Here is a 14,064-nt window from a genome sequence, read left to right as displayed (position 1 = left end):
CATACATAGGTACAGATCTTGGAAATCCACAGGATAGAAATCCCTACCATCAGAACTCACTCCATCATGGCAGGATCCTGATTCTCTCACTCTGTTTGCACTTTCTCTCCACGGAAGGGATCATCATTCAAATGTTTACTTTTAACACCATTGTTGCATTGATCCATGGACTAAAATCCAATAGTACTGGAGGGCTTTATTCTCAATCCACCTCTCTCAACCCCAGGTCCTACTCCTCAGAGACAGTCTTTTTTAATTTTTTTTTTTAATTTTTATTTATTTGGAGACAGCCTTCTTTAACCTTCCTGAGTTATAGATTTCTCCATAACACCAAATAATAGCAGTGTATGTATGTGTGTGTGTACATAGATTATATTGATCAAACGTGTGTATGTGCGTAACATATCATATATTGATCAAATGACTCTCTCCTTTGAAAGAAAAGAGGTTACTTACATTTTTTTTTCTCCTTTTTCATTCCTCCCAATCTAAACTTTTTTTCTGGTCCTATTGGCTGTGATACTTTAAAAAATATACTTATACATTAATTACTGCATTATCAATTTAAGACAGTATCTCTCTACTCATCAAAATGTAAGAATAACACTTGAAGAGCCTCAAGGACCTATGTTAAGCATGGTGCTCAGAATGGGATTAATATTTCAGGGGTGTCTAACCACTGTTAGAGGTTCTATGACTTCTTTAAACCATTTGTTTTTGCATTATGATTAAGTCACTCCATCATGAAATTTGTTTACCTTGAGGTTCTGACTATGAAAAGCTCTTAATATGAATCCCATGAGCAAATAATCAAGCCAGACATCTCAATCTTACCTTCAAATATCTGATGTATTAAGCCAAGACTAGGATTTTTCCTAATTTTGATTCAAAGTATGACAATGTAATTTTGAATCCTCATTCAATTATATTGACAATTCCTCCCTGATTTGTCTACATATCCCATGAGACATACTAGGTGTTCAATAGGTACCTTTCAAATCTGTTGAAGATTGTGGTTCACATAATAATATGTCTTTATGGGGCGCCTGGGTGGCTCAGTTGGTTAAGCGACTGCCTTCGGCTCAGGTCATGATCCTGGAGTCCCTGGATCGAGGCCCGCATCGGGCTCCCTGCTCGGCAGGGAGTCTGCTTCGCCCTCTGACCCTATCCCCTCTCATGTGTTCTTTCTCTCTCATTCTCTCTCTCAAATAAATAAATAAAATCTTTTTTAAAAATAATAATAATAATATGTCTTTATCCAGCTCATTGATGGAGATCATTAGCTAGGATAAAGTCCAAGAATACAGAACCCCGTAAAATCTTGCCTCACTTCTACATGGTTATTGCAGATTGCAGATCTCATATATTCCACAGATCTCATATAATCTACAATGACATTTTATGAAACTTTTTTGCAGATCCATATAATCCAATTTGCAGATCTCATATAATTGCAGATCTCATAAATCCACTTTGCAGATCTCATATAATTGCAGATCTCACATTGCAGATCTCATATAATCCACAATGACATTTTATGAAACTTTTTCAAACATCTTGTAGAAATAATTATGCTTGATGGATAGGGTAACCTCTCCATTTACCAACAATTATAACAAACTTAAAATGACCTAGTTAACCCCTGCCAGATAAACAGCATCACCAATCCTTCTAACTCCAAGAATATATGTTTATGAAGTAAATTGTTTTTTGTTTTTGGGGGGGAAAGAATTTTTCATTAAAGAATTCATTCTGGTTCTTAAACATTACTAAATTTTTTTTATTTAAAACATTCTGGCAACTCTCCCGAATGTGTTTTTCCTCAAAAATATAAATTCGACAAGAACTAAGACTTGCAAATATTTTTCAGCGTGTTCTAAATATAAATAGAATTGATAAACTGTTATTTTGAATGTGAAAGGCACAAGATTAGACACATCTAGATTATTTTCAAGCACTCATATTGCTTATAATAGTCATACCCTCATTGTTCAGATTCCTGTCTTGTTTTGTATGGATTCCCTTCTAAAAAGTAGAAACTAATTTCATGTCAGAATAATAATCTGGGGCATAGTTGAATATAGATTAATAATAACTCAACAGTATTAATGGACTATAATTTCCACAGAATCATTTTCCACTGTGTTGTTCAAATAATTTATATTGCCTTTAATATTTTATTGACATATAGTCACATAAATTAAATGAAAAATTAAAAATAGATGAGCAATAACCTCTAGTCTATGATAGGTTAGTTCTTGCTATTAGCAACTAGAAGTATGTTTTTTTATCAAAATGTGTATGTTCATTACTATTTCTTAAAATTATGGGGTTTTTTTGTTCTGCTTTCCCTTCTTCCTTCAAAGAACCCTAACTCTCTTAATTAGTGATCCATGATCCCAATAAGCCCCTTCCATCTTTAATTCTCTAATTTTTCTCTCCGCTGAGGATGAAAGCAACATTGATATATTAACATCAATGCACAAAACAGTGTTCCGGCACTCACCTAGAAATCATGTCACGGTATGTGACCTCGCACATGTTTTTCAGTTTTTTCTACACTACCACATTCTATATGAATGGTTTTTAACCTTGACATTAGAAACACCTACAGTACTTCAGAAATCACCTGTTTGGGCCCTTTTGCCAGGTCAATTAAATCAGAAACTCTAAGGATGGGGCTCAGGCATTAGTATATATGTATTTTTAATTTCCCAAGCATTTCCTTTGCATTGTACCTTGACTTCTCTACATGGTTTTAAGGCCAATGCTAATATCCTTGAACAAGAAATCTTTCTCTCAGCTTAATCAGTAATATCATGTGGCTTGGCTTTAAACCAGATAACTGTATTCTCCTTCTTTCCTAATCAGTCTTTATCCTTTTAATCATGAAAAAATCTCACATTAATTCAGTTTTATTAATCAAGTCCTTTGACAAAATGTAACTTAAATACCTAGTTAATATTTGAGAAGCATGGGTTCTTCTCTTTGATATTCAAGTTGACTTCTGGGATAGAATTAGGCCAGAGTTCAGAAAGAAGTATATTTAATATCAATTTTCATTCCAGATTCCTAGCGAGGTTTTCTTTATTCTTTGTAGGAAAAATAAATAAACTGACAAACACCTAAGCTTAAAAATCACAATAGAACAATTGATACTTTTTAATTTATATTATCCACAAATTTTGATCTAAACTGTACACTCTGTTTTCATCATAACTCAGAACTTGTGATGTCTGTCCAAGCTCAGCCTTCCTAAGTCTAGTTCTTGGAATGGCATGTTTGGGGGCTTTCTATTTCATCATCATTTTTATATTAGGAAATATAAGTACCTAAGCTTATCATTTTGTCACATTATCAATATCAAGATGAAATTTAGCTATTAACATAATGATGAGGGCATATTTCTTTCCTTAATCTTTACCTTGCTTCGACTGTTAGCTATTTAATAATGCAAGGTTATTCATATACATTAGAACTAAAAATCAGTGGACTGAGATCAGAAACCTGGATCCTCATTTTAATATTACTTAGATCTGTCAGCTTAGTTATGTGATTTTACCTATCCATTTCCCCACCTTTCTCCTAAAGTGGCCCCTGCCAGCTCTGAAATTCTGCCAATCTGTCTAGAATGTACTAAAGTTGCTCAACCCATTATCTATAGATTCCAAAACAACAATTCAAACAAATTTACAAAGGGGCACTGTGAAGATTGGACTAGAGAAATGTAGGATGCCACCATGTTTTCAGTCTAATTTTGCTGAGGAATTTTTTCTGCTCCCATGGTGCTCCTGGGTGGCTCAGTCAGTTAAGTGTCTGCCTTTGGCTCAGGTCATGATCCCAGGGTGCTGGGATTGAGTCCCACATCGGGCTCTCTGCTCACCAGGGAGCCTGCTCCTCCCCCACCACCCTGCTTGTGCTCTTGCTTTCTCTCTTAAATAAATAAATAAAATCTTTAAAAAGAAAAAGAAATTTTTCCTGTTCCCTGCAAATGACAGAATCATTTCACATAGACATAATAAAACTGCACTAAACAATAGGAAAATATGTAAATACAACTGTTATTTTGTCCAGTAACTGTTATATTTATAAACAGGTAACTTCATGGATGGGTGGGTACATGGAGAGATGTATGGATAGATAGAGCATCTGTTTTCAGTGCCCTTTGTAAAACCAAATCAGCATTATTTACATTTTGGTAACACGTCCAAGTTTAATTCAGAGTAGGAGGGAAAAGAGATTCATAGTATCCTAATAATGACATAAAAGTAAGGGAAAAGTAGAAAACAGACTCAGATGACTCTATCAAAGTGAGACTTGTTTGGTTTCATCAAACATTTACTACTAACTCCTGTCATCCTGTAGGGGATAGATATAAAATGAAATAAGAAAAATAGAGAGAGAATATATATCACTAGGGGATTTTGAGGAGAGCAGTGCAGCATCTCGGCTCTCTGGGGTAATCCACAAAAATGGATAGCCTATTTCAGATGATAGGATAAAAGGAACTGATGGAACTGGGTCTCCTGAATACTCCTTTATGTATTAACAAGTCTATTTCTTCAGAATTTAAGCCTTTGGATAATCCATAAAAGCCTCATCAGTGAACGCTTAAAGGCAATTTCGTTTGACATGATATATGCATGATCCACTGTATAGCTCAGATAATGTTTTTTATCATAAAGTCATAGAACAGAGCTTTCTTTAAGAAGTATTTTTACCAGTTTTTTTTTTCCAGAACTGAAGTCAAACCTAAAATATTGGCCACAAATTAAAATCTTCTCTGTGCTAACCATCTTTAAATTATTACCATAACCATTATCTTCTGTTTTTTTTTTTTTACATTCTTTTCAACAAGAATAAGAGAAGATAAACAGCTCTAAGACTCAGATTTCTGTTAAGTGTCTGTTTGTGTATTCAATCACCGAGCTTGAAAAATTCAAAACATTTTTTCAGGCACTATGAATTGTTCTACAAAAATCTCATTGATGTCCCAGTTCAAGTATAACAAATTTAAGCTTAATAAGCTCAACTTTAATAGACTTAACTAATACCAACATATTATTTCAGGTGCTCTCCTTTTTCAGAACAAAAGTTTACTTGGGAAATCAAAACAATTTCAATTAAACTGATTTTTTGCCACTATCATTACTCACCTAACACTAAAAAACTCAACAGAATTTGTCTTAGTCTTCAAAAAAAAGTTTTCTAATTTTGCTTTTCAAAGATCACCATTCCTATTTTATTTTACAAAGTAAACTTAAACACTTTAAATTTCCTTCCTTCTTTCTTCTCACTTAAGATTTATACTAACAACAGCTTTTTTTTTTTTTAAAGATTTATTTATTTATTTATTTATTTGAGACAGAGAGAATGAGAGAGACAGAAAGCACATGAGAGGGGGGAGGGTCAGAGGGAGAAGCAGGCTCCCCGCCGAGCAGGGAGCCCGATGCGGGACTCGATCCCGGGACTCCAGGATCATGACCTGAGCCGAAGGCAGTCGCTTAACCAACTGAGCCACCCAGTTGCCCCCTAACAACAGCTTTGAAGGAAATAAGTGAACACCAGCTAGAACAAGGGAATTCTGGTTTAAGTATCATTGCAGACCTAACTAGGTTTTCATAGGGGTCCTTCTGCTTCAAAGAAACACAGCTCTGAATAAAACATAATTTCTGCTCCCTTGCTGGGTCTTCAGGGAGTGGGGACCATCTCCACAGGTTCATAAGAAAAAAGAGGGAAAAAGAAACAAACGTAAAATGGAAATAGTGAACAGTAGGCATAAATGAAGAGACTGCAACTAGGAGCCTAAGCCTTGGACCATCAGCAAGGTGGAGGCATCAAGGTGAGACTGTTCAGTGAAACTGGACAACAGAAAAGGAGAATAGTCGCCTCAGGACAGCAGTTTTCCTCATTTCCACCTTCAGAAACACACAGAAATCTCTGGAGGAAAGCATCTTCAGTTTAGTTCCTCAGAATGCCTATAGTTTAGCAACAGCAAAAAACAAGGTAACAATAAAAGATAGCCAAACATAAAAAGGAAGCAAGTCATCATTAGGGAGAACCGCCAGAAGAGCAAATATCAGATTTCGATCTCTAAGGACTACAGATACTGAAATTATTAGATAAGAACAGATAATAATGAAATTGAAATTAAAGAGCTAGAAATCAAATATCCCCCAATGAGCAAGTACCAAAAGACTATCCAAAATTACCAGGCAGTTAAAAAACACGTTTTAGGAAAAAAAAAAAAAAACTACATTAAAATTAAAAACTCAATGAATGGGTTGTATAGAAAGTGGGCACACCCTGATTAGAAACACTCACATTAAAGTCAAGAATATGATAAGGTGCCTCCTAAAAAAAAGTAGGAAAAATCTGAACAAAGAATGGGAAAGAAATTTGTGCATGAAATTTTTCTGAAAGACAGCTAAAAGAATGAATAAATGGAGAAATACAGGGTGTGGTTTCTCAGTATTTTAAAGATGTCAAATATCATCATATTCAATGAAATTTCAACCCAACTAGTATGTTTTTTCATGAAACATGAATATTGATTCTAAAATTTACTTGGTTTATAAAGGATAAAATGCAGAAGATAGTTTAAATTGAAAAAGGAAAACAAGAAGTAGAAAATGCCCTATGAGGTATCAAAACATAGGGTGCCTGGGTGACTCAGTCAGTGAAGCATCTGCCTTCAGCTCAGGTCATAATCCCAGGGGCCTGGGATCGAGTCCCACATCAGGCTCCCTGCTCAGCGGAGCGTCTGCTTCTCCTTTTCTCTCTCCCTCTGCCTCTCCCCTTGCCTGTGCTCTCTCTCTCTCTCTCTCTCTCTCTCTCTCTCTCTCTCAAATAAAGTCTTTAAAAATATATATATACACACAAAAAATTATGCTGGTTAAATGATACATTTGTAGGAAAAGACAAATAGATTGATGGAAAGAATAAAGCATCCAGAAACAAATATATATATAGCAATTCAAATGATAACAAATGGCATTTCAAACCAGTGAGAGACAAATTATTCAAAAAACAATCTTGGATATCCATTTGTAGAAAAAAAAAACCCTCACACAAAATAAACTGCAAAGGTAAATGCAAACTATATTCAACAACAGAAAAACTATTACCATAAACAAAGGAGAATATTTTTGTAAAAATGAAGTGTCGAAGACATTCCTAAGCTCTATACAAAATCTAGAGCCACAAAGAAAATCATTTCTTAGACTCAACTTCATAAAAATTAAAGACTTTGTTTAAAAAAAAAAAAGTTTTGAATGAGAAAAAGAACAAGAAGTTAAAAGATATATGCTTGAAATAAGTAAAATATTTACATAATCTATGATAAAGGATAATCAAAATATTTTTCAAACTACCTCAAATCAATAAGAAAAAGAGTTAAGAAAGGACATGATCAGATAATGCACAAAAAAACAATAAATAAATGAATATAAACAAATCTGAAAAAGAAACTCATCTTAATTTTTTTATACATCAGATTTACACACAAGAGTGAACACATTAATAGTATCCATTATTGACAAGACTGTGGAGAACAGGCACCTTTACACACCTCTGGTGAGTATACTATTGGGTACAATGTTTCTAGATCTAAATCAGCAATATCTTAAAAATTTCTTTAAGAAGTACATTTCCCAGCAATTGTACTACTGGATATTTACTCCAAAAATACAAATGTAGTGACCCAAAGGGGCACCTGCACCCCAGTGTTTATAGCAGCAATGTCCACAATAGCCAAACTATGGAAAGAGCCAAGATGTCCATCAGCAGATGAATGGAGAAAAATGTGGTGTATATACAACAGAATATTACTCAGCCATCAGAAAGGATGAAACCTTACCATTTACATCAATGTGGATGGAACATAGGCCTATGTAAAGTCACACAGAAAGATCTCCAGGAGCTATTATTTAGGGGAAAATCAAGTTGCAGAAAAATATGTCTTGTGTGATACCATTTACATAAAAACTAATAATAAATACTACCTTGTATTTGTACACATACATAGGATGGTATATATAATAATATATTGTAACACAATACAATACATTATTATATACATACAATATATAATACAGTTGACCCTTGAACAACATGGGCTTGAGCTGTGCTGGTTCACTTACTTATATATGATTTTTTTTAATAAATACAGTACTATATATGTATTTTCTCTTCCTTGTGATTTTCTTAACATTGTCTTTTCCCCACCTTACTTTATTGTAAGAATAACACACAAAACATACAAAATATGTGTTAATCAACTATTTATATTATCCGTAAGGCTTCTAGTCAACAGGAGGCTATTGGTAGTTAAGTTCTTGAGGGTGAAAAGTTATACATGATTTTTCAACTGTGTGCCCCTATCCCCCATGTTGTTCAAGGGTCAACTGTATATTATAATATAAATTATGAGAAGATATACACAAGTGTTAATAATGGCTATTTCTTAGGAGAGGAACTGATCTGAAGGGGAAGTGAACAAAAGGAATATTCACTTTTTTGCACTACATGCTTCCTCATTTGCAATTTTCATGAAAGTGCATTAATCCATTTACTTGTGTAGTTTAAACAAGATGAATATGGCTTTGTTTCTGGATGAATAGAGGGAAGCTGAGGAGGAAGAGTATGCAGAAGGAAAGGGAAGACAAACAGGTAAGATGTAGTCATCACACAAAAGTCTCACTTTGTATTTTCCTTGCCAATTTTGGAACCACAATGTAGAAATTGGGCTCTGGAAAAAATCAGAACCTTAAATGAAAGATTAAGTTACAAAGCCATCTGATTCTGGTGGCCAAATCAGGGTGAACAGCCCAGAAGAGAATAGTTAGGAGCAGTAGAAGAGCCTAATCAGGCTCACCGGCTACAATGCCAACCTCCAGAGAGATCTCCCCCAGGCTTTGAAAATCCTTTCACTCCCCATGGTAATTCCTCCTCCAAATCCCCAAGTTACTGACTCCCAGCAGGGCCTCGCCATCAGTGAAAGCTAGGAGTCCAAAGCAAAGTGCAATTGGACTATTAATTAGTATGATATCAAATTCTATAAGGAGAAATTTATTTAACCATCATGGCAAAATGGTAAAAGAGCAGTCTTCCACAAAACAGCTTAAGTCTCAGATCATTTTTGGAAAAAATTATTTAGATCTAGATCACTTTGGTCTGAAATTCTCTAATATCGCAACTCATTGACCAAAATATGATTCATTCAAAGGCTCTTTGAAAAAAATGTGCTCTTTCATTTTCTCTCTTCCTTAACTCCAATTCCATAAAACATCCAAAAGAACTGTACAGCAATAAAGCAAAGGCTTAACCTGATAGTAGAAAGCCCTGTTGTTTGCTGTAAAGACATAAAGACTAAGATTATTATGCCTTTATCAAAGTGAAATGGATTTAGACTAATGTAAAAGACAGCATGACAAGCTTTATTATAATGCAATTGTTTACATGTCAAAGCAAAAATAGAATGATAAAACAGCTTTGGAAGAGGCTAGGTAGTCTTAATACTGAGGATACCTATACACAATCCATTCTGACTCTAAGGACTTTTTTTTTTTCACTTGCTTTTAAAGTGATAAAACATTTCGTGCACTAAAGTGAGTAACTGATGTCAGCCTTCTCTGACCATCTCAAGTGATCTCAAGGAGAAACCCAAAACAGGAACAAGCAGAAAACCAGGTAAGCAGAAGCATACTGGCAATATTTTTGAACAGTCAGATATGATAGAAACATAATGTATTAAGATGACCTAAGCGGTCTTTCACAAGTATATGTGGAAATCCGTAAACCTTAGTTTTTACACCCAAACAAATTATACCTTGTGACACAAAATTATACCTTGGAGAACTGCTTGTAAGTACATATGCCCCTCCCCCTTTTCACATATAATCCCCTGTAAACTTAAAACTTTGGAGCAGTTCTTCAGAACAATGTGAAATACTGTCTCCCAGGCTATAGTCTTCAGTAAGATGAATAAGGTATTTACTAACCTACTTTAAGATTGGCTTTTTTTTTTCAGTCAACACTTTCATGGAATTCTGTTATAATAAAAGCCCTGTTATTTCTTTCATATTTATGTTTGATAAAGATTCATTTAAGATTTACTGAGAATCTACAAACAGGTACAACTGGAGTACAGGAAACACCCTCTGTGACTCCAAAAACTCTGAAACTTTGAGGATAAACAGGCATTTGCCAAGTGATCATCAGGAGAGGGAACCAAAGGCAGAAGGAAGAGCACGCTGCTGAGCCATGAGGCAGCATGGCGGGAACAGCCAAAGGTGTGATATGGCTGGAGCATTACGTGAACGAAAGAGAAAAGCAGGAAATAAAATAGGGTAACAGGTTGGGGGAGGGCTTTGTACAAAAGCTTAAGAATTCTGGAGTTCGTATTTAGACTCAGAATTCCATGAAGTGCTAAACAAGTTTTTTTTTTTACAAACCACCTCATTAGCAGGATAAGGGGCAAATTAGAGTCAGACAGGTCTGAAAGTAGGGAGACTGGTTAGAAAACCTTTGCAAAATCTTGGGCAAAAGAAGATGAGATTTTGAATTAGAGCAGGGGGAACTGAGAGGGAGAGGTGAGGCCAATAAATATATTTTGATGGTAGAATCAACCAGAATTGGGAGAAGATTTACACAATAGGTAGTACAGTAAAATAAGCAAGTTTGGCAGAACTTGTGGATGGGGTGTGGCTAAGGAGCTGAAGATAAGTTTCTATTTAATTTTTACATATACACGTATTGCTTTAGAATAAAATAAAAATTCAGATTCACTGAAAGGCTCAGAGGTTGTACTCAGTAAGCCTATTGCCCATCCTTCTTCTCTTCACAACCAAACATCTTGAAATCTATCACGTTACCTGGATCTATAAAATCAGGCATTATGGAAAATGGAAGTTTTACAGAGAAACAAGTGACACGATTATTAGAGTTTAAGAAATTTTCCAGGGCACCTGGGTGGCTCAGTTGGTTAAGCGACTGCCTTCGGCTCGGGTCATGATCCTGGAGTCCCGGGATCGAGTCCTGCATCGGGCTCCCTGCTCAGCAGGGAGTCTGCTTCTCCCTCTCCTGCTCCCCCCTCTTGTGCTCTTTCTCTCTCTAACTCTCTCTCTCAAATAAATAAATAAAATCTTTAAAAAAAAAAAAAGAAATTTTCCTAAGGGGATACGGGTAGTAAATAATGTGGTCAGGATTTGACCTGGACTGTCTGGTTCTGGTACCATGTTTTTCTTCCCACCATATTTAAAACATCCCATAAATATCTCCAAAGAAAAATGGACTGATATACATAATTGAAATTTTTTTTTTTAAGATTTTATTTATTTATTTGACAGAGAGTGAGCAAGCACAAGCACGGGAAGCAGGAGAAGGAGAAGCAGGCTCCCCAGTGAGCAGGAAGCCCAATGTAGGACTTGATCCCAGGACCCTGGGATCACAACCTGAGCCAAAGGCAGACGCTTAACCGACTAAGCCACCTAGGAGCCCCTGAAATGTCCTTAATATACTTGATAGTCTTCAGATTAACTTTGATGTCTAACTTACTGAGTTTCCTCAATATCAAAACAACAATAGCTAATTAGCTGTGCCTCTTCATATCTTACCATTACCAAGCAACATTTCCTCATCTCCATTTGTTTTTTCTATTGAATTAGTGAGAACTTTGGAAACTCAAGATGTAACATTTTAAGAATGCAGTTAAAAGGATTAAATCCATGAGTATATGGTTTAAAAGTTTTTTAATGAAATACTTTGTTCAGTTACCCAGGACTATGCTTAAATTACCATAAATATCTTTTCCAAATTTAGATTTCCAAAGCCATAGTAGTTAGCCAGTGTATTTTAAAAATCCACACCAGCCCTCAGAGGAATTCAGGCCCACAGACAGATTTAGGTAGGAACTGAGGAGGCAGAACTAAACAAATTAAATGTACAATGTTACTTACTTTATCTTTGGAGAAGCTGAAAAGCTGTTTTCTTGCAGTAAAGAACTGAACAGCTATTACACTGGCTGAGTGACCCCGAAGGACACCAACTGGCTTGGAGACAACATAGGGGTTCCAAAGGCAAACTTTATTGTTGATGCCAGCAGTTGCTAATCAGAATTAGAAGGGGAAAAAAGTGGTTTTAGTAACGTGAACAACCCATACAATTTCCTTTTTGAAATGAATATATGTCCCATATCTGGGAGTTGCTAAATGCCTCTGAGCACTAATGCACCCTGCCTTGAAGGAAGGAAGATCGTGTTGTCAGGCTAATGGGGCACGAGTTCTATCACTGGAAACGGTTGACTGGAGGGAGAATGGGGAAGGAGTGAGCATGAGGTGACAGGACAATACAGTCCCACTTAGGAGGAAACCAGCGGCCCAACCAGGAGGGCACGACATCCCGCTTCCCAGTTCTGATGTTTTCCCCCTCCAGCTAGCACAACCTAGGAGTGGAGACCACATTATAGTTATCCCAGGAGGGAGCAAAAACTAAAACAATATTTAAAGTTCCCAAATTAATGAGAAAGTATATGGAAACAAATTATTTCCACTGCCCTATAAATAATTGAGTATTTACAAGCACACCAACAGCAGAATTATACCTTTGACCTGCTCTATTGAGAGAATAAGATATTTTTAAGCATGAATTGGTTTCATTGAGGGAGCACATCAAGAGCGGGGGTTACAGTGGGTCTTCAGGTCTGGGGAAACTCAGTAGAGCGCTCTTTGGTTTTCTCTTGTTGACGGCTGACTGTAGTGCTGAGAGCTTGGTCACTCTTATTTTTCCAGCACTATGCCAAGTACAAAGACGTGATCAGTGTAAAGGGGCTGAAATAATTATTAATGAGTCAATGAAATGGTTGATATTGAAGTCCTTTCGAACTCGCTTGGCTAACCCAGCCTTCTCTAATAGGTCTCCAATTCTCTTCGAAAGGTAGTTCCTGGCATTTTCCTGAGTTCATATTCAAGGTGTCTGTTACCATGACTGTCAGCCATGATCATTAGGGATTTCAGAGACTCAGCCTCCTAGCTGATACCAGTACTTTTCTATGAATGATAATTATCGAATGAGGCTTATATTAATATGACCCATTCCAAAGGCCTTTTGTATGTTCATTCTCTGTCACTACCCTATTAATTTTTAATACCTCACTTTTTTTTACAATGTTTCAATATATATACATATTTATAGATTTATATATCAAATTATCAGCTTTCAAAATGTCATATATTTTATTTAAATAGTTAACGCTTGAAACCTTTCAGCTTATTTCTCCAACTAACATCCTCTTTTATGTCCAAAAAAGGACCTCTCATTTTAAACTAACATTCAGATAATCTGAAAATGTTCAAAAAGCACTGGAGGTTGCATTCTGACAGGGGAAAAACGTGCAGCATTTCGCCGCTGTCCCACGCACATGCATGCTGTAGCCGCGCCAGCAGCAGGTGGAGGGAGGGCAGAAAGAGCAGACATGGCACAAAAACGGTCTTCTTCCTCTGTATCATCTTACGCCCCCACAGATTCTAATAAAAACACTAATGAAAGCATCGGGGTGCTTCCTCCTATTTTCACCCCAATGTAGTTCCTACGTGCCGCACGTCACAATGCGTCATTATCAGACATTCTCAGGCAATAAAATGTGAGCTGTTCAAGTCTGTCTCCCTGGCAGTAAAGCAACAAGGTGGAGAGGCTCCCTGCATACCAATATGCATCCCGGACTATTTATGAGGCCCTCGTAGTTATCATGATTTATTTTACATACCAATTAAATTGAGCTGAGAGTGGTAATCAAAAGCATGAATGCCCTCAGCAACATCGAAGGATGTCATTTTAAGATGCTTTGTTGATTTCTCTCTCCAAGCCAGCACCACAGTGTTTGTATTGCTGGTTGTACTGGAAATGATAGCATCTAAAGATGCATTGTAAGTAACTGATGAAAAAGAAGAAGAAGAAGAAGAAGAAAAGGATCTTAGTTGGTTTCTCACAAAACATGAACAAAATAGAACTGCTTTAATACCTAAAGTTAAAAGTGAAGCCCAGATTATGATCACACAGCCTGACGTG

At 36.1% G+C, this 14,064-nt stretch overlaps 1 protein-coding gene across 1 annotated transcript in view; it reads right to left on the bottom strand.

Annotated features, from left to right (window-relative positions):
• WDR49 (WD repeat domain 49) overlaps positions 1-14,064 on the bottom strand; it is a 141,620-nt gene that overhangs the window by 84,685 nt on the left and 42,871 nt on the right. Inside the window, 2 exon segments of the mRNA XM_064585743.1 lie at positions 11,958-12,106; positions 13,763-13,930. Coding sequence (XP_064441813.1) covers positions 11,958-12,106; positions 13,763-13,930 — 317 coding nt within the window.

This window comes from Mirounga angustirostris, unplaced genomic scaffold, assembly GCF_029215605.1.
Source record: "Mirounga angustirostris isolate CCGP_5_RB_7025 unplaced genomic scaffold, mMirAng1.0.hap1 SCAF_1, whole genome shotgun sequence".
Classification (NCBI taxonomy): domain Eukaryota; kingdom Metazoa; phylum Chordata; class Mammalia; order Carnivora; family Phocidae; genus Mirounga; species Mirounga angustirostris.
This window is presented reverse-complemented; position numbering and strand designations above follow the sequence as displayed.